Source organism: Podarcis muralis, chromosome 1, assembly GCF_964188315.1.
Source record: "Podarcis muralis chromosome 1, rPodMur119.hap1.1, whole genome shotgun sequence".
Classification (NCBI taxonomy): Eukaryota; Metazoa; Chordata; class Lepidosauria; order Squamata; family Lacertidae; genus Podarcis; species Podarcis muralis.
Genome location: NC_135655.1, coordinates 67,516,579 through 67,542,519, shown reverse-complemented (window position 1 = coordinate 67,542,519; position 25,941 = coordinate 67,516,579). Strand labels below are relative to the sequence as shown.

Genomic DNA, 25,941 nt, shown 5'->3' with positions numbered 1-25,941 from the left:
CTGCCAATCTTTTTCAAAAGCGCCAGGGACTAGAACATAGCCATGGAGTTGCAGTTTGACAAAGAAAATGTACGTGACCTTCCAGCCAAGGCAGTCTCCCTTCCTTTCCCTCCCTTTCCAACCTTTTTGTATACCTTCAAACACAAGGGGAGAAACCTGACTTCACTCAGAAATTTAGCTTGGCCTCTTTTTTCTTGAGTGACTTTCTCATCTGATACTGACCCGGCCTCCTGGAAACTAGGCATGTGAAGCTAATCCATTGAAGTTTTGCTTCATAGTGTTTTACATGCAGTAGCCATGTGGGCCTTTTTATCTTTCAGCTTTCCATTCTGCTCTTGCTCTAGGCTGTCTCTCTCAGGCCCTCAAGTTGCCTGCTGTGCCAGAGCTGGAGTCGCTTGCTTTGTAGTTTGGGTTCCCAACTTCTAAGGTCTTTAAACTTTCTTCCTTCAAATAGCCCCCCTCCTCTTTATACTCCATTTAACGTAGCTGCACCACTCATCCAGCCAGCGTTACCCACAGTTGCAGGTGCACAACTTTGAGCAATGTCATCACCGATAAAAAAACAGCAACAGTCCTGAGGGACTTAGAATAACAGGTGTTTATGTTTTCGTGTATGGGGTAATCTGGGCTACACTAAATCTTTACGGTGCTGTAAGTATGGGTGGTCATGTGTCCTATTCTTCAGAGGACAGTCCTCCATTTGAAGGGCTGTCAGAGGACAGTCCTCTAGTCAGAAGGTGTCCTCTACTGGAAGGGCTGTCTGGTTGAAGTTCAGCTTCAAGATGAAGACTCATACAAAGGGAAAGCAGAAGTATACTAGCATACAATATAAATAAAGGCCTTCTTGATTCACCTCGTAAAATCTTCTGCAATATCTATTTGGACTGGGGGGAGCGTTCAACTCATCTCCTCCCATTTTAAAAACCTCCATGCAAGGAGATTCTGCAACAGCCCTAGACAACTTCTCCAATTGCCTCCAATTGTTTGATTTCTGTTTACTTCCAGCTAGCCTAATAAAGGTATCCTTTAATATGCTCTATGATGCACTTCATGCTATTTAATCTGAATGCAATCAAATTGCAGCAAAATTTGTATGTCATTATCCCTTCTCCTTTTTCTTTACGGGTACCACAGTTAGTTCAGATGTAATATCCTGAGGGTTGGTTTTTTACAATAGGGAGAAGTTTTCTTTTTCATTTTTGCATGCTGCTTTTATTATTCTCTTTGTTTGATTAAATAAATAAGGATGGCTGCAGACATGGATCTGACTGACTAATCAACGCCAATTACCATTCAGTGTCATAATCACTGTTATAACACAAGTACACAATGAATTTCACATTTCAATGTATACACTTGTTGGATGTGAGCCAAATGCTTTTCAAAACAACAAAAGGTTGGGAATGATTCAATGACCACCCCACATTGTTAGAATCCCACTGGCATCAGTGAGCCTCTAAATTTTTTTCTTGGAGTTCATATATTTTAACCATACTTCAAGTTTCACTAAGAAATCAAAGTTCACAGTATGATTTTCTTCAGAAGGCATATAAAATCTGTGTATTCAGAGAATATTGAAGTATTTGAAAAAATAATAATAAAATGTGTCTAGTAACTGAGTCCTGAACATTTCTATGAGTATAAACCAGATATAAATCAAATTTAAAGAGACTAGGACTGATCTAGACACATCAAAGAAGCGTTTCAGTTAAATGCGTTGTAAATTTAAACAAGAAAAACAGGTAGAGAAAAATGGGACTCCACTGCACCATCTGGTGGCACAATGTTATATCACACATACAATGCCAATAAATAGCTTTTTCTCTACCAATCTAGCATTGTATTAGGAGTGTTTTTAGAACAGGAGCATTTTGGCTGTGAACAGGGACTAGTTCACATGATACGTCATGGGCATAAAAAGAAAAACACAGTTCCCTCCCAAAGTAAATCCAAACAACACTGAAAATGTTATTTTTACTTTGTTGTATAATTAATTAATATAGAATTACTTCTTGTGTGACTAGTAAGCCGTGGCTTTTGGCACAACTAAGAAAGAGCAACTTAAAGTTATTTCATAGTCATCCCCTCGAAAAAGTAGCATGTTTGGCATTAAAGCTATAGGCAGCCTTCTCTAGAAACTTACACTGTTCTTTAAATATACTTCTCTGGAGGCCATTTGAGTCTATAAGGAATGTTTAATCACACAACTCCACTGGTTATATGCATCTCTCTTTAAGTCCCTCAGGCCTCATAGTAGTATTATGCCCTGATTTTAGGTTTATGTAATTTAGTGTTTAATGCACCCAGTGTAGTAAAATGTTAAGTCACGTACCATAACGTACTGCTTTCCGGATTTTGAAACCTTTTTCTAAAGGGAATTACAAATTTCATCCCTTTTCTATCTCCTTCTCTTTGGATGAAAGTCTCACTTCAGAAATTCTAACAGCTTTAGTTTATAACCTTAAACAAATTGCCACTGATGCAGACAATGGCTAAACTATTCACATTACAATTATGTTTATGCCACAGTAAATGCTTATGCCAAGCATTTACCTACCTAGGGGCTGCTCATGTACATAACACTACACACATATTGAAGTACCTTGCTGAATTTGATCTTTGGCGTTTCATACCATGTAAGGGTCTCTTTGGGGCATCATAGAAAAACCTGAACTCACTCACTTACTGCCCTGTCTATCTTCCTACTTAGATTCTGCATCAGTGTCACCTGGAGTGATCCCCATAACTCTCCAGAGTTTCTTGAAGCAATTCCCAATGAAGAACATCCTTCAGCGTGGGCAAGGAAAGCCACAATACTCGAAGTTGATTGGCTATGGGCATCAAATGTAGCCTCTATTTATGCAACGCCTTAGCCAATCAGGAAAGTTAATTGAATAGAGTAGTGTTGGTTGCTTACATTCACAGCCAATCAACTTCAAGCACTGTAGCAGTTGGCGACTCCCAAAGCCAGTTTCAAGCATTCCCATGAGTTTCTTTTAGAATGCAGGGTATTGAAAACAGCAGCAATGAACTTGGCCCCATAGGGAGTTATCAGAACAAAGTCAGACAGTTCTAACAAGTTGGCTTGTACTGAAACCGATCATAGTTAGTATTAAACTACAACCCCTGGTTTTGAGAAAACCCAGTTCGGATGAAAGCCATGTGTTTGCATTACAAATGTTTTACGGTCCTGTGAACTACTATACTGAATGTCAATCCTTGCTGAAATCTCAGTGAATAATTCCTCTACCTGTTTCTCAACAGCATTTTAAATGTGATTGAGGTATTGTACAGCAATCTGCTGGTGATTAAACTCAGTTTGATACTTACTGATGAAATGGGAATATTATCCTAGAGTATTTTCCATTAGATAGAAAGCTTTCCACTGATTAGGCCATGCATCCAATTTATTGTAACTAACTCAAGACTCTCTCTCTCTCTCCCCCCCCCCCCACTTGCTTTACAGCAATGAAATGAAGTTCACACTAATAAAGCATTTTTTAACTCAACTGCCCCGAGGTATTATTATTATGTTTATTATGTTTATTAATTACCTGCCCTTCATCCCAAGGTCCCAGGGTGGCTTACAGCATTAAACCACAATTATTAAAACAATTTCTTATAAAAACAGCTGGGACCAGTGCCGCAAGGCAATACAGGTGTGGTAGATAATCAAGCTGATAGCCTACCAACAAGAGCCACATTACTCCCATTCTTCTGCTTTTAATGAATGGCTTTTGCCCTGGATCAAGTGGGTTGTTCAGGATGATATGTACACAGGAATGCCTTGTAGTAGGACGTTTGACATGATGCCCCTCCCCCCCCGGCTCCCTCAACACTTTCTGATACTATGCTTTGAAGGCAAAGCACTGAGTCGTTTTGCTTTTAAAATTTGAAGACCATATTTACTTCCATTTTCAATATACACTGTACGCATCTTTCCACAGAAACTGATTACTGAGACATAAATAAAATAATCACTCCCTACCATGTGAACCTGACAAACCATGGGCCTTACTGTATAAACATCTTTAAGCTTCCTCACATTCACACTGTAATTCGATTATGTATATGGTATATTTTCAGCTTCATAAAATGCAGTGTTGTTTGCACATCATTTCCCCCTGCTTTTTTTATTTTTCCAATTATTTCAACTACATGCAAATCTGTAAGTATTGTTACTGCTCGGAAAGATTGCCGCAAATGTAAAGATGCTATCTTTCGAAGCATTAAACAATGATTAGGCAGGCGCTGGGCCAAGGGACTGTGCTGTTTAAGAGGAATGGAACCATGCAGCAGCTGGTACTAAGCAATCTTGAGAGAACTGATAACACTTTGTAATTCCATCAAGATGGTCTCAGCTGACAATGGAAAATAACAATGATTCATTTAATCTTGTTTAGTATGCACCAGATTTCCATAGATGAATATCCTTAAGTAATACCATAGGTAATTGGGAGAATATTATGTATTGTAAACCAAGTTCTTCTGGATAAGGGAAAACTCGACTTTAGCTTGGAATCTAGTCTAATACTTAATGTCCATATAGTCTAGATCAGTGTTTCCCAACCTTTTTTGGGCAAAGGCACACTTGTTTCATGAAAAAAATCTCGAGGCACACCACCATTATAGCCCCGTGACGTCAGCGCGCAGCGTCACGCCGGGAGGGACGCACGAAAGTGTAAGTTTCAATTTTTTCCCCTCCCCCTTGCCTTCCTTCTGTGCCAACCGCCAAAAAGCCAAGAAAAAAGCCAAGACTTTAGGGCAGCAGGTCGACACGGAAGAAGTTCCTACCTAAGGACAGGTGCGATGGCCGTGTCCTCTTCTGCCACACTTGGCAGCCCTGCCTCACGGTCGTGACTCCCACCCTGATTTCTCCCCGCAGGTCGAGCGGCACAGGCAGCCCAATGTGTCCAGCCCAGACACAAGCCCCGCTTCCCCACTCTAGATCCTGAATGCGACCAAGTGCTCTGGACTCCCGAGCAGGGTGGGAAAGAGGACTCGCATCTGGTAGCCTCCGGGCTCCTCGCCTGCTCGAGGGATGGCATTGCAGGCAAGCTGCCGGCCGTCGCCATCGCCGCCCCCTCATGCGAGTGGACCTGCCCGGAGTGGTGGGCCGGGGGAGGCTTGCTCTCTGTGGGGATGTGGCCCGCACGCGCGGCCCCGCTTCCTCCTGCCCAGGGCTGAGCTCCTTACCCGCGATCTCGGTCTCGCGCACACGGATCCCACTTATTCTGAAGCTCGCACCACTAGCTGGGGCTCTCACACCGTGCCAGGGCGAGGCGGCGCGACCCACTGACGTCATCGCGGCTCGCCGCCGCCCTCGACTTCCCTGTTCCCTCCCCTCCCTCGGGTCGCCGTGGTTACCGAGGACTGCAAGCTGCTCGGGCGAGCGTGGGGCATTAAGTGGGAGAAGGAAAATTAAAATTAAAACTCGCCTGAAGGCCGCCTCTCCGGATACAGTGGTGCCTCGCAAGACGAAATTAATTCGTTCCGCAAGTCTCTTCGTCTTGCGAGTTTTTCGTCTTGCGATGCACGGTTTCCCATAGGAATGCATTGAAAATCAATTAATGCGTTCCTAGGGAAACCGCCTTCAGACCAGGTCCGGGGACAGTCTGTCCCCCGACCTCTTCTGAAGGCTGGGGGGGGGGGGACAAGGGCTTTTCTTCCCACCCCCAGCATTTTAAAAAACCCCGGGACAGCGGAGGACTTCTCCGCTGTCCGGGGCAATCTTAAAATGCTGGTGGGCGGCATTTTAAAATCGCCCGGGACAGCGGAGGACTTCTCCGCTGTCCGGGGCGATTTAAAAGCCCCTGGGAAGGCAGGCAGGGGGGACAAAGATTTTCGCCCCCCGCCCGCCTTCAGAAGAGGTCCTGGACCTCTTCTGAAGGTGGGCGGGGGCGAAAGTCTTTGCTCCCCCCTGCCTGCCTTCCCGGGAGAGCGGAGAAAGGCAGCGCGTTTCTCCGCTGTCCCGGATGGCTTTTGAAGGTCCTTGACCTCTTCTGAAGGCGGGCGGGGGCGAAAGCCTTTGCTCCCCCCTGCCTGCCTTCCCGGGAGAGCGGAGAAAGGCAGCGCTTTTCTCCGCTGTCCCGGACGGCTTTTGAAGGCAGGCTTTTGAAAGCCGTCCGGGACAGCGGAGAAACGCAGCGTGCCCTTGCCGCTGCCCCCTGACTTGGCTGGAAGGCTGGCGGGGGGAGAAGCCTGCTCCACCCCATCGCCAGCCCCGCAAACTTGGGGGACAGCGGGAGAGGCGCAGCGCGCCCTTGCCGCTGCCCCCCGACTTGGCTGGAAGGCTGGCGGGGGGAGAAGCCTGCTCCTCCCCATCGCCAGCCCCGCAAACTCGGGGGACAGCGGGAGAGGCGCAGCGCACCCTTGCCGCTGCCCCCTGACTTGGCTGGAAGGCTGGCGGGGGGAGAAGCCTGCTCCTCCCCATCGCCAGCCCCGCAAACTCGGGGGACAGCGGGAGAGGCGCAGCGCGCCCTTGCCGCTACCCCCGACTTGGCTGGAAGGCTGGCGGGGGGAGAAGCCTGCTCCTCCCCATCGCCAGCCCTGCAAACTCGGGGGACAGCGGGAGAGGCGCAGCGCGCCCTTGCCGCTCCCCCCCGACTTGGCTGGAAGGCTGGCGGGGGGAGAAGCCTGCTCCTCCCCATCGCCAGCCCCGCAAACTCGGGGGACAGCGGGAGAGGCGCAGCGCGCCCTTGCCGCTGCCCCCCGACTTGGCTGGAAGGCTGGCGGGGGGAGAAGCCTGCTCCTCCCCATCGCCAGCCCCGCAAACTTGGGGGACAGCGGGAGAGGCGCAGCGTGCCCTTGCCGCTGCCCCCCGACTTGGCTGGAAGGCTGGCGGGGGGAGAAGCCTGCTCCTCCCCATCGCCAGCCCCGCAAACTCGGGGGACAGCGGGAGAGGCGCAGAGCGCCCTTGCCGCTGCCCCCCGACTTGGCTGGAAGGCTGGCGGGGGGAGAAGCCTGCTCCTCCCCATCGCCAGCCCTGCAAACTCGGGGGACAGCGGGAGAGGTGCAGCGTGCCCTTGCCGCTCCCCCCCGACTTGGCTGGAAGGCTGGCGGGGGGAGAAGCCTGCTCCTCCCCATCGCCAGCCCCGCAAACTCGGGGGACAGCGGGAGAGGCGCAGCGCGCCCTTGCCGCTGCCCCCCGACTTGGCTGGAAGGCTGGCGGGGGGAGAAGCCTGCTCCTCCCCATCGCCAGCCCTGCAAACTCGGGGGACAGCGGGAGAGGCGCAGCGCGCCATCCCGCTGTCTCCCGACATGGTTTGGAGGCTGGCGGAGGGCTTCCTCCTCCCCCAGCCCCGCAAGCTCCCAGAGCGATGCCAAAGCTGCGCGCAGCTTCGGCATGGCTCTGGGTCCCGTTCTGGGGGAGGGGGAAGCTCGGGCTTCCCCCGCCCCAGCCCCACGCCTGGCGGTGGGGGAATAACTTTCCCCCCCTTTATTCCCCCCCCGCCAATTTTTCCCGCGGCACACCAGGCAACGTCTCGCGGCACACTAGTGTGCCGCGGAACACCGGTTGGGAAACACTGGTCTAGATGAAAATGAATGAGAGTTACAAAGTCAAAGCTATGATCATCTGACCAAAGTCTCTCACCAAAGGCCTTTTGCTTTGCTGAAGAAAACTTAAAACACTATAGGATAAGAGGACAGACCCTCAAATAGATCAATGACTGATTAAAGAACACTAACAGAATGAAGCGACAGATTATGCACTGGATTTTACATCTCCCAAGATCTTAACATTCATTATATGCAAAACTAGCTGTGGGATAATATATAAACATTGCCACATACCCAATTCTGCAAATACATCTATTTTTAATATAAAAACCAATGTTGTATAAACAGGAAGGACAGAGCTTACAGTCGTAGATAGACTAATTAAGGTTCCAAAGAACAGTACATGTAGTGTTACCAAATATATATATATATAAGAAAATAGTTTGCCAATTTGCCCCCAAATCAAATAAGCTATAGAAAAATAAAAAACAAACTGAGGTTAATGGAGACTACTTTTGTTTGAAACCCCTACAGCAAATGGCGCTGTGATTTTTAGCTTCCGTTGATTGAAATAAGCCCTTCCTAGAAATTGGCACATAGGGATGTGGGTGGCGCTGTGGGTTAAACCACAGAGCCTAGGGCCTGCTGCTCAGAAGGTCGGCGGTTCAAATCCCTGTGACGGGGTGAGCTCCCGTTGCTTGGTCCCTGCTCCTGCCAACCTAGCAGTTCGAAAGCACGTCAAAGTGCAAGTAGATAAATAGGTACCGCTCTGGTGGGAAGATAAATGGTGTTTCCAATGCACTTCTCTGGTTCACCAGAAGCAGCTTAGTCATGCTGGCCATGACCCGGAAGCTGTCTGTGGACAAACGCCAGCTCCCTCGGCCAGTAAAGCGAGATGAGCGCCGCAACCCCAGAGTCATCCGCGACTGGACTTAACAGTCAGGACTCCCTTTATCTTTAGAAAATGGCACAGCTGGTGCGGTGGAATGCTTTGGAACATTTTAGTTAGTTATGGACACACTCAGACAACATTTATGAGATTTGTTTGTTTGTTTCTGAGAACATAAAATGAGGGGAAGAAATTGATTCTTCAGGTTAGTTGCACAATATTAGATTGGTTCAAAATCTCATTTTCTTGCTTGCTTGTCCAAGCGCAGGTCACACAATCGCCACTCTCTAAGCAAACCCACCCACCCAGGGTTTGTTTAAGGCCTCCTAGGCTGGTAAACAATCCCAGCAACACTGGCCTTAGAGGAAATGGAGCTGTGCAGCTACTCGGGTTGCCTGACCAGGCACTGGGAAACTTCCCATGCCAAGCAGCCAGTAGCACAACAGCTTTTCTTAACAAACTCTGTTAGCTATCCCCTTAGCCTATGACCTCTTTAACGTATATAAGACAGTAGACTTAAAAAAAGCCTTTGGACACATCCACACAATACATTTAAAGCACTCTCATACTATTTTAACACTCAATGCTTCCCCCCAAAATCCCGCGAACTGTAAGGTGATCAGAATCGTAGCTCTGTGTGTGAGAGGTCTCCAGAGAAAGAGAGAGGGAACAGTTAAGATTAGTTTTCAATTCATATTTCACCCCAGCATTAGAAGCTTGTCAAATACATCTTCTGAAACATCTAATTATACCTTTCAGCAACTTTGCTCATCCTTACTGCTCATAAATTTTCAAAAGAATTGCAAGCCCATACAGGGTCCAAGACAGATGAGACGGGGTTGCTCAGAATGGTTACAGGAAGGGGGAAAGCAACAGTTCAGAAAGGGCATGTGTGTGAGAGATGTTCCATTAATGGGATGTCAGTAGCAACAGACAAGCTCACCTTGACTGAGTTTGGAATCTGCTTGATATTTAAAAGCATTTGTATATGAAAGGAGTCATGACGTGATGTTTTAAACCTGGATGGGAAGCAGCACATTTGCAATAAACAATTGAAAGAATTGGGCCAAATGGCACAGCTGAGCTGAAACAGTCAAAATTTCCAATTTCAGTATTATAAAAATGCAGTTCTATTTCTCGGTGAACTGGCCCTAAATAAATTCATCTTTTCTTTTTTTCTTTTTTTGTCCTAGACCTGGAAATTAATCATAACTCAGACAGAGCTGTGAAAAAGTATCCAAAACCATTTTTTAAGGTTTTAAAGAACAATGCCATCCCTTGAGCTACTGCTACAGGGAAAAGCTCAGAAAAGCTTCTGAATCTTGGAGCAAAGGAAATAGTGAAAGCTATTTCTCTGAACTTGGTCAGAGAAGCTCTCTTCTCAAGTAAGCTAAGTTTAGGCACAATCCCTTTCTATAAAATATGTACGATATCTCTCTAGCCCGTGTAGCTGGTAAGAGCCTCAGCTCTGCTGCAGCTCTAAAGTTAGGTACATGGCAGGAGTGCCAACTTGAATAAAATGTTGTGGGGACCCAGGAAAGCCCCGCCCCACATAACTGATCACATGATACAGAGCACACACACCATTTGAATGGGAATGCTCATCAACTTTGTGGGGGCCCAGCCTCCTCAATTATTTTATTGTGGGGGCCAAAGCCCCCACAGCCCCAAGTAATTGGCTCCTCTGATACATGGGGTTGAGGAGTGTTTCCAGAGGGCCTCTATATTCAGGTGTTACAAGAGCTGGACCATAAAGAAGGCTGATCACTGAAGAATTGATGCTTTTGAATTATGATGCTGGAGGAGATTCTTGAGAGTCCCATGGACTGCAAGAAGATCAAACCTATCCATTCTTAAGGAAATCAGCCCTGAGTGCTCACTGGAAGGACAGATCGTGAAGCTGAGGCTCCAATACTTTGGCCACCTCATGAGAAGAGAAGACTCCCTGGGAAAGACCCTGATGTTGGGAAATATGGTTGGATAGTGTTCTCAAAGCTACCAGCATGAGTTTGACCAAACTGCGGGAGGCAGTGGAAGACAGAAGTGCCTGGCGTGCTCTGGTCCATGGCGTCACGAAGAGTCAGACACGACTAAACGACTAAACAACAACAAAACAATAAACCATGGTTTATAATGAGGGGAAGAAGGCTGGTCTTCTACTGAACTTACATACCCCCTCCCCTCCAAACATCAACTGATGTGGCTGCAATCTGTGGTTTATGAGGTTGGTTTATTTCAACAAACTATAGTTAAGATTACCCCACAGTTTAAGATTTGAACATAATGCTCAACTGTCGTTAATCAACATCAGAAGTGAAAACTTCTGATCTTTTATATATAGCAATGGTGGAGGGAAATGAGAAAAGGGAACATGTCTTTTGGGGGGAGCCTAGGCTCATTCCTGCCCTGAAATACCATAGTATATTGTGTGATCTAAACTCAGCAGTAAACAAAGTGATTCTGCCTAAATGTTGGTTCATTCAGTGGTGACTTCTCTGAGTTTAGCTCCCTTGTTCCCAAGGCTCAGGAACTGGATTGACAAGAGTTCTGTTAGGTTGAGAATGAATATACCTCACTTTAGGTGTGAGGTGTGTGGGATATGATAAAATGAAAGCGAAAAACAGTAGTTACATTGTGTGTGTGTTTAAAACTTGACAATTGTACTTAGTTAATCAGTCTTAGCCAGCCCTCTCAATGTGATTTATCTCCAAGTGATATGTTTTCAACTGGGTTATCAGTTATGATTAATGTGGTAATAAGAATACGCCTGATTGGCTAGGGTATTACTGAAAGTGGCATATAATCAACAGCCCAGCATAAACTTTCTGACACACAATGTACAAAACTGGGGGATTAAAGGGTAAAAATGTATACAAACCTTTTCAAACATAGATGAAACATTTTTAATTTTCAGATTTTGCTTACCCAATTTCATAAGGAAAAGCTGACAGGTGAAATGCTTACATAACACACTCTAAGTTGCTTCAATAATGAGAAGATCCAAGCTTTTGTAAGTGTTAAAAATCTACTGCTCAAATGACATAGATACAGTGACATCTTCACAGTTTTTTCCACTTCAAACGTTTGTTTTTTTAAAAAATAGGAATGAAGGCTTTGCAGGAGATTAATTGAGGGCTTCTAAAATATAATTGGAAACTTAGAAAAACTGTACTGGAGCTTAGCAAAAATCACAGTTAATTTGCTTGACATATGCTGAAGTGAATGAATAAGCTACTGCTGGTTATATTTCTCAAGATAAATGTAAAGAAATTTGATATGTATACGCATATACTGTTAATTTTATACTGAGTCATAATAACAACAACAACAACAACAACAACAACAACAACAACAACAACAATAAATTTTATTTATATCCCGCCCTCCCCAGCCGAAGCTGGGCTCAGGGCGGCTAACAACACTAAAACAGCGCAACATTATAAAAACATTATAAAAATTAATTAAAATACAAATTGATGGCAACCATAAACTAAAGTTTTGTAAAGATTGCCAAAGGAGGGAGTCAGGCTGAGTCCTGACCAAAGGCCTGGTGGAACAGCTCTGTCTTGCAGGCCCTGCGGAAAGATGTCAAGTCCTGCAGGGCCCTTGTCTCTTGCGACAGAGCGTTCCACCAGGTTGGAGCCGCAGCCGAAAAAGCTCTGGCTCTAGTTAAGGCATCATTAAAGTGTAAGTTCTGTTCTCAACTAACACTTAACAAATGCAACTTCCAAAAAGTTTACAGAAGACTGAATTCTGGTGCGACTGATAATCTAATGCTATTGTTGAGAGAAAGGCTAGCAATGTAAACACAGGGAAGAATTTATTCTGCTGCTGCTGCTGCTGCTGCTGCTGTTTTTAATTTCCCAAACATTAAATAGTGCCAATTGCCATAGCTTTAAGATCATCACTGTAATTATGGGATCACTATCTATTACCAACAACAAAGGTAAAGGTAAAAAGGTAGAGGACCCCTGGACAGTTATGTCCAGTCGAAGTAGACTATGAGGTGTGGCACTCATCTCCACTTTCAGGTTGAGGGAGCCAGCGTTTGTCCACAGACAGCTTTCCTAGTCATGTGGCTTGCTGGACTAAACCACTTCTGGTGCAACAGGACACCCTGACTGCAGCCAGAGCACATGGAAATGCCGTTTACCTTCCTGCTGCAGTGGGACCTATTTATCTACTCGCTCTGCCAGCCTAGCAGTTCACTGGGAGCAGGGCAGAGGGAAAGGGTTAAACTCACACCTGAGTGGAGGAGGGGGAGGGGGAAGGTTCACTCAACTTTAAGCTCATTTAGTGTCACATGTAATTTAGTCCAAACAAGACTGAAACAAATGAACATGGACTAAATAAAGGATTAGGATAACCCATGGATTTGGATAAAGGAGGATCAACATTTGTACTTAGTTCAAGATTAAGGCAATAAAATGCCCTGTGGCACTGAATCACTGTTTAAAGTAAAGGAGACCCTCTTTAGTCCCAAAAACGTGCAAGCCATGACAACGTCTTCAATGCATTGCCAAAGATTATCTGCTGGATTAACTTTCCATTTCCCTAATTTTTGAGACTTAATTATAAAACAAATACTTTACACAGCAGCCTTACAGAGCAGAGAAATTGTTTTGAAATTGGTGCCTTTAATACATTATAACCCTTATCCTTTTTAGGGTCACCTAAGACAGGCAGGGGCTCTCTGAAAGGAAAAGAGGAACAGAGGCCAATGGATTGGGAATGGACCACTGATAGAGTGGAATGCTAAAGAAGAACGGTTACTATGGAGTGCACTTTGCTTGGCAATATATATAAGTAAAAAACATATTCATAGTTATGGTATTACTTAAGAGTACTCATTTTAGGAAATCTGGTGCATGCTAAACAAGATTAAATGAATCATTGTTATTTTCTATTGTCAGCTGAGACCATCTTGATGGAATTACAAAGTGTTATCAGTTCATGACTGGAATTGCAAATATGTATCATTTGAGCAGTTATCAATGACCCCAAAATCTGCCTACATGTTAAGGTACTTGCCATGCAGAAGATTTATACTAGACACATCACTGGAGCAAACAAAGCACTCTGTAACCTTCCTTAATTCATTACTTGCTTTCTCCTTTTGGTATATCTGATAATTTCTCAATGCTCCCAATTCTCTGTCCTGTGTTGTTGGATAAATGGATGAAAGCAAATAACCTTCCCATCCTACCCTCTGATGGTGTTTTAAGGAACGTTTGGCAACGGCTTGGTGAAATATAGCACTTTCCAGTGGTTGTGGATTTAGATTCAGCTCTTATATTTGCTAGTGTCTGAGTTTTAATATTTTCTTGGCATATAGAAAATAGCAGCAAGCAGAAAAGCATGGCACAGGAGGCTTATTTCACTTTAATTCCACCACATCTCCTTTTCTTTTTTTAAAACCCAAATCCGATGCACATCACTGATTCTAGAGTGGGTCGCTGCAAAAGCAGTAGCAGGGGTCATGCAACAGTTATACAGAAGGGCAGGCTAGAAGGTAAGCTGTCTGCAGCGCAGCTCCTTAGAGCAGAAAAAATGCAGATCCAATATGAATGTTGTGGGTTCCAGCTGATCTATCAAAATATGTACGGTTTGATTGTGAGGCTGGCTTGAAAATTAATATGTGATGTGAGGGACCACAGGCTGAAAGATGCAAAGGAGTGGTTGGCAACATTAGTACATCTGACTGGTACATGTTGGTAGCCAAGGCAACAGGACCAAAGGGATGCACATAGCTTTACAGTAACCAGCACATACATGCACACACCCCATCCCAAATAACCCTTGCCTGAAACTATGCTCCTACCAGCATCAGGCAACTGTTGTTAAAAGCTCATGGTTGTTAAGCCAAAGAGTAACCAAGTCTAAGTCATGGAGCAGTTCACTAAAAGTGCTCAAAATTATTCTCATACTGTCACATCCATTTTAACTGCACAGCCCTTATTGCATAAAAGCCCCTTGCATATAGGCTGTAGCCCTCTTCAGATACTCAAAAAACTTGTTAGAGCTCCAACTGGGCAGGGAGAGCAGATGCCAGCCTTGGCTCCAACGGACAGTGGACCTGTTCCTCCTCTTTCAACTTACATGGGTTGAGGGTGAAGGTTTGCAGGGAGATTCTAGTCATGTTCAATTGCATGTAGTTATAATCCTTCCGTCTGGTTTGCACAGGGCTCTCAACTAAGTGGGTGATTCTAATAGAGTTCAACTAAATGCAATTAGCATCTCCCTGTAGATCTTCACGCTCAACCTGTCAAGTTTGGGAGAGGAGAGGCAAGGTCAATGGCCAATGGGATGCTGGGGTTGGGGCTGGTGTCCATGCATCTAAGCCAGTTGGAAGCCTCTCACATTTCTTTGAATGCATGAGGAGGGCTAGATTCATTTCTGTATTTTGCATAGCCCCTAGTACAATGCTGGTGTTCAATAATCAAATACAAAATTCCAAAACCCATGTCCTCCTGCACTGGTGGTTAAGCCAAGCAGATAACTAGTAACATAATCTTAACCAACTAGCAATAGTAACTAAGTCAAAGAAATGCAGGGCATTTTATTAAAACAAGGTCCATTACATATTATTAAAACAAGAATTATTGCATACTTATATACCAGTTCTAGTGGTGCAAATGGCTTTACAATCCAATTAGAATTGATTCTTAGCTCTGCTAAGATGATTTCACCAAAGGAAACATACACCATCTGCATGTACAAATTGCAGCATAGCCGGAACTAAGCTATTTCCTTACTTATAGCAGTTATATACAACCCTTCATAGAAAACAGATTCCAGGGCACTGTGCAATGACATAGATAATCAATTAATTAAAACCTAATGCAAAACAATTAAACACTAGCATTAGCAAACATAATAAAAGACAGCAGCTAAAACCACCATGCAGGCTGACGGATTATACAAATTAAAATTCCTGGGTAAATAACAAAGTCTTAACCATCTTGGCTGTGAGTCCTGGAAGACCTTACAGGCTTTTTTCCACCTGGGAGGGCAGAGCCCTGACTGACTCCAGCTACAAAAGCTGAGGCTACTGAAGAGGCCAGAGACCATCTTGGTTGTCTCTTAGTGCAGACCAAGCTCAGGAGCTTCCCCAACCACCAACTGCCATGAACCACCATTGGCAAGACTGACAGCAACAGCAACAGATGTGTTCTATGTTTCTGATAATATTTTAATCTCTTGTTAATTGTGCTGTTTTAAATGTGCATTTTATACCTGACTTCCTTTAGTAAGGTTTTCCTTTGAAATCATTTCTTTATTTCTATTTCAATATTTTAATATATACAAATGTTTAAAAAAAATTGTTAGTTAACTTTGTTAAGTTAAACGTGCATTCTGTAGCTGACCTCCTTTGTAATGTTTTATTTTGAATTCTTTAAGATGATATTTTAGTTTCTTGTTAATTATGTTGCTTCAAATGTATACTTTGTATTTGATTTTCTCCAGGAACATTTTATTCTGGATTGTTTTACTTGATATTCTAATGTGTTGTAAACCACTTTGATTTTTTCCCTTTAAAAACAGAATGATATGAAATTAATAGAAATGAATGAATAATTATAATTAACCTGGCTATGAGGAAGGAAGTCCCAGAAGTCTTCCTGAAACTTTGCTTGCTTTGCCTTCTAGCCACAAAGCAACATGCAAACCAGACCATTATTAACTATTTAGACAGCTATTGAGATCCCACATCTATATTCCAGTTGCTTAAAAATAAGCTTAAACAATCAAACATAAAAACTGATAACAAACAAAAACTCAGAAGAACAGCCAGATTCGTAACAGTGTAAAAACTAAAAACAGACAGCTTGAAAAGATCTCCAATGCCAGGGCATTTCGAAAGAAAAGAATTCAAGTGGTACTGAAAGGCAACAGACTTGGCAACTTTCTGGCGAGAGAATTTCAAAGTTGTGTAGCACAACCAAAAAGCCCCCCCATCTCTAGTCACCATCCACCTTACCTGTGATGTTAATATGTGGGGAGGTTCATGAGATAGAAGGTGGTCCTATATTCTTAGCTTGCCCTGAGCATGTTTTCCAACACATATATAACATCTTCAAATAATGGATTACCAATGTGGTAGCCATAGAATAAATGTTTATTTAAATTACCGTATTTTTTGCACCATAACACTCACTTTTTTCCTCCTAGAAAGTAAGGGGAAATGTCTGTGCGTGTTATGGAGGAAATGCCTACGGGTGGCATGCCTACGGATTTTCCTCCTCTAAAAACTATGTGCGTGTTATGGTCGGGTGCGTGTTATAGAGCGAAAAATACGGTATTTATAATCGGCCCTTCGTTGTTCCCAGTGTGAGGAACATTAAAATTCAATAAAACAAGAGTGTAAACTACTTGAGGGGGTAAAGCAGGGATGGGGGAACCTGTAAGCTTCCAGGTACAACTCTCATCATCCCTGCCCATGCTGGCTGGGGCTGATGGGGGCTGGAGTACAACAGCATACATATAGAAGGCCACAGGTTTCTCATCCTAGGTGTAAACCAAAGTAAATTCTCAATGAGTAAACCAGGTTCTCAGGTGGCAAAACAATCTTGTGGTAATTCTTAAATGACCAAAGTGCCAAAAAAAGGATACTTTCAGGTGCAAGTATAAAGGCACAGGGAAAGAGGAGAGTTTGACTATTTGTGCTCCCTATGACACCTCCCATATAGTGGCCAACGCAAGCTTGAATAGAAAAGTCTTTAAATCTTTCAGAAAGATGCCCATCCTCAGGCTTTGATGATTCCCCGTTCTTGCCATTGGGAGTTTTTCGTGCAAAAAAGAATGGCCATGTTATAATCAAGCATAAAGATTGCAACTGAATACAGGGTAAGACCTCATCCCTTTGGTGCATGCTACTCACCATTATTACTGTTGTCATCAACTAAAATAATCTCTTTGAGCAAATGAGCAGGAGTCCTGTCAATAGCAGAATGAATGGAACGCAGAATCACTGAGAGAGCTTCATTCACAAATATGAAAACAATGCTGACCTCAGGAAGACTGTCTGGAAATGTGAGATTCTTGCACCTTTGAAACAAAGAAAAAGAATGCACTGTCAATTTCTCAAATGAAATGTAGAAGCCATAAGTTCATCCCTTCTGGTTGATACAGTCCTTGGTCATGGCCTTTATTTTTCATTATTTGCATTAGCTAGGAATTACATAGAATTTCTGAAGTCTTGTTGCAAATTTTCTACCTAGAAAAATTCAGTTCAACATATGGAGAGACAGCTATCCACTGAATTTCTTGAGTGAGCGTATTCTTTGACATTTGATAGAGGGACACAGGAATGGTCTTAGATATGGTGAATAATCAAGGATATTTCATATGAACAGGAGAAAATTGTTTCCATGAACAGATATACTCTATGAATGAATTTTTGAAGTATTCATTTCCCACATTTCCCTATAATACCAAATACACATACAGTGGTACCTCGGGTTAAGAACTTAATTCGTTCTGGAGGTCCGTTCTTAACCTGAAACTGTTCTTATCCTGAGGTACCACTTTAGCTAATGGTGCCTCCCGCTGCCACCGCGCCGCAATTTCTGTTCTCATCCTGAAGCAAAGTTCTTAACCCGAGGTACTATTTCTGGGTTAGCGGAGTCTGTAACCTGAAGCGTCTGTAACCTGAAGCATCTGTAACCCGAGGTACCACTGTACTTTAATTCAGATTTCATAAATTTATCCATTTTAGTGTCACAGTTTATCTCACCCTTAACATGTTAGAATTATGGCTAATTTTAATTATCGGTTTTTAAAGCTTACATTGATTAATTGTTGATAGAAGAGAGTTAAAGGTTACATCTGGAAATTACTTTGAAGTTGATGAGTTACCATAATAGGGATGACAAAAGAAAATGTTGATGGATTATGTGCCATGGACTGCCTGGTGGGTTATGTGGACCCCCTGGGATCTGTGGGCCACCAATTAGGACCCATTAATGTAGAAAGTAATTGTCAGTGAAGATCAAGTGAGAAAGTATTTCAAAATGGGAGAAGGTATCAAGGGTCAAGTGCAGAACATCTGAAGGGAAAGTATGTTCACTTTAAACAAAGTTCATTTTTCCAACTTAGCCATAATACAAGACCAACATATATTTTAAGCATCACCGATCCCCCCCCCCACCTTACTGAAGGCATTTGTTCATATGTAATATCAAAGGGTTGATCACCCGTACTTTATTTGACATCACCAAAATAAGGATCTGAATAACAGGTTTGTACATGCAAAGCTTCCATAATAATGTTGGTCATTTGTTCATATCAATATCTAAAACAAAACACAGCCCATGTCTAGTGGTCAAGCTAGGTTAGAATTAATAAAAGAATGCGGAACTGAAGTATCTGTTGTCATAGTCACCAGAAAACTACATACAGCATAGGTAAAAGTATGCTACAAATGCTCCTTCAAGCACAGCAGGCAGTAAACAGAAAGGGGCTTGGTAATCTCCCAGAAAGCATTTCTAAGTAGACAACATTTGCTGAGGATAGTCACAAAGGAGGACCATTGCAGTTTTCTCTCCTTATAATGGAAGTTTAGTAAGCAGCGTGAAGCTCACTTAAGATAATGAGGAATCATTCTTCCATATTATTGATCCTTGGTAATCTGCTTTCAAATGTAGTTCCATCACAAATAAATTGAATTATGCATTGCATTTCTTTAGAAATCTGCCTCCCCACACAGAAGCCTCCAAAGGAATTCAGGGCATGATCAAACTATTATAAATCCAGTAATTCAATTGTGTCATGTTCAAGGGGTCCACTTGTTCCTAGATATGGTTTTGGAACTGTAGATGCTACCCAGACAGCGTGTGTTGTGAAAAAAAAGTCTGCATACCTTCAACCTTGCTTCTCTTCTTGGCTCTTTTTGACAGCCAAAAGCTCAAAGCAGGAGTGGGGCAATGGGGTTAGAAGAAAATCAGAGGAGGACTCACACTTCTCACCTCCTGTCATATCTATCCAACTGCTATCAGCTGGGACTTGATACTGATTTCTAGGCATCTGCACCTGACTGCTGTCCCCTGTACCGTTGGTCTTGCACCTACAGAGCAGCTAGTGAATCCTGACTTGGAGGTGGATTCAGAGCTGCCATTAGACACAAACTACTTGTAGAGAGCATGCCGTCCCAACTATAGTTGATGTTTGGACATGTGAGGCCACTTCAAGTGGAGAAATGACAATGCCAGCACAAGGACGCCCTCCTACCTCTGGGTATATTTGTAGAGGCAAGTGTGCTCCATAGCAAGCAGGACTTTCAGAGGAATAACTAGATACAATTTTGAAAGGCGATTTCATCAGCTTGTTTTCTATAAAACATAGTGCTAGAACTCAATACATTTTTAAAAGGAGGAAGAAGGGTACAGCCAAGAATCGCAAGGCAAAACTAAGTCATTCTTGCAAATTAGCAATTGCGTTGATTGCTTTTAAAAAGTAATATGATTTCTACTCAGTATGCTGATGACAATGTAGTGTACACACACTCAGAGGATAACCTCCAAACCATCCTAAATATCTTTGCAGAAGCTTACGAAAAGTTTGGCCTATCACTCAACATCCAAAAAACCAAAGTGCTGCACCAACAAGTACAAAACAACCCCTCTGCAGCGCCACAAATACAACTCAATGGTGTAATGTTGGAAAATGTTGATTACTTCTCCTACCTAGGCAGTTATCTTTCCACAAGGGCCAACATTGATGCCAAAATCCAGCATCGCCTGAGCTCTGCGAGTGCGGCTTTCTCCCGAATGAAGTGCAGAGTGTTTGAGGACCAGGACATTCGCAGGGAAACCAAAATGCTTGTTTACAAAGCTATTGTACTACCAACCTTACTATATGCTTGTGAAACATGGACCACTTATAAACGCCATCTCCAACTCCTCGAAAGATTCCATCAACAGTGTCTCCGAAAAATTTTACACATCACTTGGGAAGACAGGCAAACTAATATCAGTGTACTGGAAGAAGCAAAGATCACCAGTGCTGAAGCAATGATTCTTCAACATCAACTTCATTGGACTGGTCATGTTTTGTGGATGCCTGATCGTCTTCCAAAGCAACTACTCTATTCTGAACTTAAAAATGGAAAGCGTAATGCTTGTGGTCAACAAAAGAGCTTTAAAGACTGTCTCAAGGCAAATCTAAAAAAATGTAATATAAACACTGACACCTGGGAAACACTGGCCTGCGAGAGTTCTAATTGGAGAACAGCCTTTACCAAAGGTGTCATGGGCTTTGAAGACACTCAAACTCAGGATGCAAGGGAGAAACATGCTAAGAGAAAGGCATGCTTGGCAAATTCACACCATGATCAACTCCCGCCCGGAAAACCAACTATGTTTTCTTACTCTACTAAGTTGTTTTCATTACCTTACAGTATCCTACCTTGTAACCTCTACTGCTGAGTATTTTTGGTCAGCAGGTTACAATTATTTCCTTGTTATAATATTTTTCCATATAATCTATATATAATGTCCAGTCCTCTTTTAAATTATTAGCATCTTTATTTCTTAATCTATTTGTCATGCTGCCAAATTCTTTATATTCTAATATCTTAAGGTGCCATTCTTCTCAGGGGTATTTGGAAAATGTTCTTCTAAGCATTTTTTAAAATTTCTTATACACCGTCCCCCAAAATTCTTTTATTATTCTACAAGACCGCCATGAATGGTAAAATGTGCCGGTTGTTTCTTTGCACTTCCAACTTGGGTCAGTTTTTGCTCTAAACATTTTGGCTAGTTTACTTGGTGTCAAACACCACCTATGGATCCTTTTTAAGTAGTTTTCTTTTAACGCATAATTAGCAGTGAATTTTAAATTTGTTTTCCACAATTGTTCCCGCAAATTCAAATCAATATTATGATGCACTTATAAGATAGGCAGGCGCATATAATATAGACGGAGATATAGAATTATTATTTTTTAAAAATATCCATGCAATTGCTAATTACATGAATTCCAACTAATTTGGCCCTCAATTATATGTTACATTGACATATGCATATTTACTTGAGAGGCTGGGAATAAGTCCCATGGAACACAGACATTCCTTTGGCCAACATATTCATTACAGTCTGGAACCAGAAGTAAAGTACTGATAGCCATCAAAACACAGAGAGCCCAGCAATCGATTGCAGCTCTATGTTTCAAATCTTTATGATAGAATACCTCCATTATATTGGTGGCAAAGTACAGTGAGTTAACAAGCTTGTGAAATTACCTGAGTACTAGGGATTAGGTGTCACTGGATATATGATTTCTTCATATCTACAGGGTTTTTTTAGTTGAGCACTGAAGGAACTATCAGCATTACATTACAATAACTTAAACTTGGGATAAATTACTGTGATTTAAATACTTCCTTCTATAACAGTTCAACATGCTGCAAAAACTGTCAATGCTATTCAATGAAGCCCATAGGAGAGCAACTACTGCTGTGCAAATACTCCCTTTATTAATGTTTAATTCTCTGCAAAGAGCTTAAAGTTGCATGAATATTATATTGTCGGTTTGTTTAATTTTAATATTTGTATACTCGTGAAAAACATTCCATGAATCAGATAAGATAACCAGATCACATATAGCTTAATAACTAATAGAAATGATGAAAGAATTAAATTCAGTTTGCATTTAAAGGTGAATTTAACTAACTGACACTTTCCAAAACAACATGAGAAGCACAACACAGACATCCTTGGAAATTTGCACTTATTTGAATTTTCCAATGCAACTTCTCCAATCAAGCAACACGTACAAATGCATGTATTAGAAAGCATGCATTAAAATGAATATATTCATTAAAATAACATACAAAAATGCATTCTATTGGGATAAATCGCTTGCAAAAATGTGTACATTAGTAAAAAATGCATACAAGTTTGTTTATTGGGAGAAATTTTTATTAAAATGCTGATGAATTTTGAGGGTGAGCTTTTTTAAAAAAATATATGAAAATTGCTGCAGAAACATGGAGGAAAAAGAGAAACTGAGAGAATCAAAATTAACTGACCTTTTTATCCCTAGTAACTAAGGAGCAGGAATTTAATTTGACTCAATGTGTCAATATAGGCATATAAAAAGCAATAGTTGTAAGTATAATGTTCAGATTATTAAAAAGACCACATTATTCTAAAAGGAGAAAAAATAGAAAGCATCAAACAAGCGGAGACTGGTTCCTAAGATAAAAGGTCAGAGTAATAATGAGTTCTTGGCCATTTAAAACTTCTGCAGGATAGATTTAATTATAGCTTGCTGATTTCTTATTGTCTTTAATAAAGTAGAACCCAGAAGAAGAAACATTAAACCATCAAAATTAATTTTTGTCACTTAAATGTTAACATTCTTCCTTGAAGGTTGAGAACAAGAATGTTCTCAGTGTGAAGAAATTATATGATCAAAGAAATTGGGAGTTTACAGCCTCAATAAACTCAGTTTTATTGATCTATATGAAGGAGAGAAGAACTTATTGAAGGTTCATGTGGGGAAAATATTGACCTTTCATGAGTGTGTAGGCAGGCACCCTTCATAATTCTAAAATAGGTAATATTATGTTTGGGTGTGGATATACATACAAGTCTTTGTTTTGGGACCAAACATTCACCTGTCACCCGTTTCATCTCCGCGTCCCCCCCTCACACAAGCTTTATTATCCTGATTTGTTAACTGACAATAAATCACAGTGGCCTGATTTCAACAATCAAATCTCCTCTTAATAAGCCAAGAGATGAGTGTTTTATGCACACATACAGAATCTTTACATCTCCCTTTGCATGAGATGTGATTAAACAAGTCTCTACCTGATCGTTGTTTCCTCTTTTCACTAAACTGAGAAACTCTGGCTACCAGCTTAGCAGCAAGCCAGGATATTAAATCATGCTTTCAAATACTGAAACTATTATTAAGTAGAAACTTCCTGACTTTATTGTTCACATCATGAAGGGAGGAGCCAGGGAATTTATGTATGAGCAAATCTCAGTTGCTTAAGTCAAGATATGGTCATCTAAATTCTGCATCTCTCTGTGTGTGTTCATTATAAAACGAAGATACGATGCTTCAGAAGGGTAAACCATTCATTATTCTTAAAATGCACTTTGGGCTTTCTAGACAGCTAGATTTTCTAAAAAAAACATGCGGGCAAGATTGTAGCTAATATGTGTGATATACAGTGCAAAAAGAAACCCAACAATCATACATCTTATTCTTTCCAAACATCCCACTCCGTGCTCTAAGTGTGGCCATTTTCTTAAAAAGCAAGGCTCATAATGCCCATAGCTGCTAGCTTAAGTAGATGCCATAGTCTAGTTTAGATGTAACAGCAAACTATAGTTTGTTGCTGCATCTGAGCTCAACAAACAGCAATTTGTTCAAACCACTTTGTGAACAAGCCACTTTATCAAACCAGAATCTGATAGCACACAGCAAAAAAAACAACCCTCTATTTGTTCCTATAAACAAACGGAAGATTGATAACTCCTCCCCTCACATGCAAAGGGAATAAGGGAACATACAGAGTATCAACAAACCAGCCCCTTGTGTGCAGCCACCATTTATGTCACAGATCCCCAACTAGTTGGAAATATATTAACAGAAGCCTACTTCTGTACATACAAGACTCTTACGTGTATTTGGGAAAGTTGATCTTAATAATCTAATAAACACATTTGTCCAATGTTTAAGTGGAAGAAGTGTACATTGCCGCAATATAATTTTTAATGTGACATGTGCTATAAACTACTTATCTTGGAATGAAAAGTGTGAGGGGAAAACAAATGAAACTACATATAAATTCATAATTAAGGAAAGCTGAGGTTTTACTTACAGTAATCACACTCTAAATAGAAACCAACAACTGTGGAGTGTGTGAAGTAAAATCCATTTTGGGGGGGGGAGAGAAATACTGTGTGTAAGAATAGGTATACTTGTCTACTGAAGACAGTTTAATCCTCCACTAAACTGGATTATGTCCATTTTATAATGCATTTTTAGAAAGATATAAGAAGCTCAAAATTTCAGAGAAGGTGGACAAAGGTAATATCTGATATATGCTGTAAGGAACTGGGAGCATGTAGCTCTGACAGAATATTATGAGCAAACATGACAGCAGCTTAAAATATTTGAAAGGATGCTGTAAAGTAGGAGGAGAATGATGTAGCAGGGTCATTGTAAGATGGACAGAAAGAAATAAGTCGTGGAGGAGAAAGTTAAGGTTGAATATACAAAAATTGCTTCTTTCCAAGTAAAATGGGTGATAATAAAATATGATAACCAGGGTAGTGGTACAATTTCCTTCCCTTGTGTTTTTAAAAAGGAAATTGGATCGGCTTTGATTTGGAATAGTTTAAATGAAGACAATTTGTCTATAGATGAAGGTAGAACTAGACACTCTTCTATGCTTCCTCCCTAATTTTATGGTTCTCTGATTTCTGAAACCTTGTTATTTGAAAGACTACAGGCCAGCTTACATAAAACATTTTTCGTCCACCCTAATAAACTCATTTTCTATCTACAATCTACTATTGAAGTTACAGGAGCACTCTTTGACTTGAGGTGGGAGAGGAGGAACACAAATCCCTAAGCTGTTTGTCTATGATAGCCAAAGAAACAGATAACATTTGCATAAGTATGTCTGGCAGATTACAACTTCATAGGTGGCCTTTTATCCCTCACTGTTAAGAAAAAGAGTAGCAGAATTTCTCCAAAAGAAAGGGAAGGGGCTAATGATAGCTACAGTATTCCAAGGGCTTATTATCTATTTGCTAGCTCTCTGCTAGCTTTGTCTACACCTAACTGAAAATATCAGTAAGTACAAATACATACAAACATACATACATACAATCATACATACATACATACGCTGCATAGTTCTTGTCATTCTTTTTTCAGATTATAGGAGTTTCTTTAGAGTGGGTCCTCAATCAAATTTCTATATCAATCAAATTTCTATATCAATCAAATTTAAATATTCTTCCTCATTTTGATATTAGTTTTTAAAACACTAGAACAGAGCTAAACCTTGTCACTCTCTTATATGTTGCTTCTGCCTTCAACATTTGCCTCACTTTCTGTGAAACATCAGTCTACAAATAATCCAGTTTTTTCAAACATATGTTGTCTTAGTGAGACAATATTTTTAATCAGTAAATATTGACACCCACAATCAAAATGCTTCTGATCAAATAACAGCCATTTGAAAATAGGTAAAATTATTCTAAAAATGCCATGTTGACACACAGATACACAAGTGGACTGAGGCAGAATGGACTGATTTTAATGGGCTAATGGTTTAAAAAGATATCTTGTTTAATATTGTTGTTCAGTGCAGACATTTTGGTAGGCCAATGGTTCATAATAAAAATGCTATGATATGGGGACTTGAGTGTAGGTGTGGAAGCCTGTTAGCACCGGAACTGCATTCCTTCATGGGGAACCTTCCGTGGACCACATGACAGTCTTGGAAATGACCACAGCCACAACCCCCTTAACACCTTGCCATGCAGGAATCTTTTGCCCAACGTAGGGCTCAAACCCATGAC

The 25,941-nt window shown here is 41.8% G+C and overlaps 1 protein-coding gene across 1 annotated transcript in view; it reads right to left on the bottom strand.

The window, feature by feature from the left end:
* The window catches only part of GALNT18 (polypeptide N-acetylgalactosaminyltransferase 18), a 264,677-nt gene that overhangs the window by 98,156 nt on the left and 140,580 nt on the right, over positions 1-25,941 (bottom strand). The window contains exon 3 of the mRNA XM_028731253.2: positions 17,271-17,437. Within this exon, the coding sequence (XP_028587086.1) occupies positions 17,271-17,437 (167 nt within the window). The remainder of the gene's footprint in view (positions 1-17,270; positions 17,438-25,941) is intronic.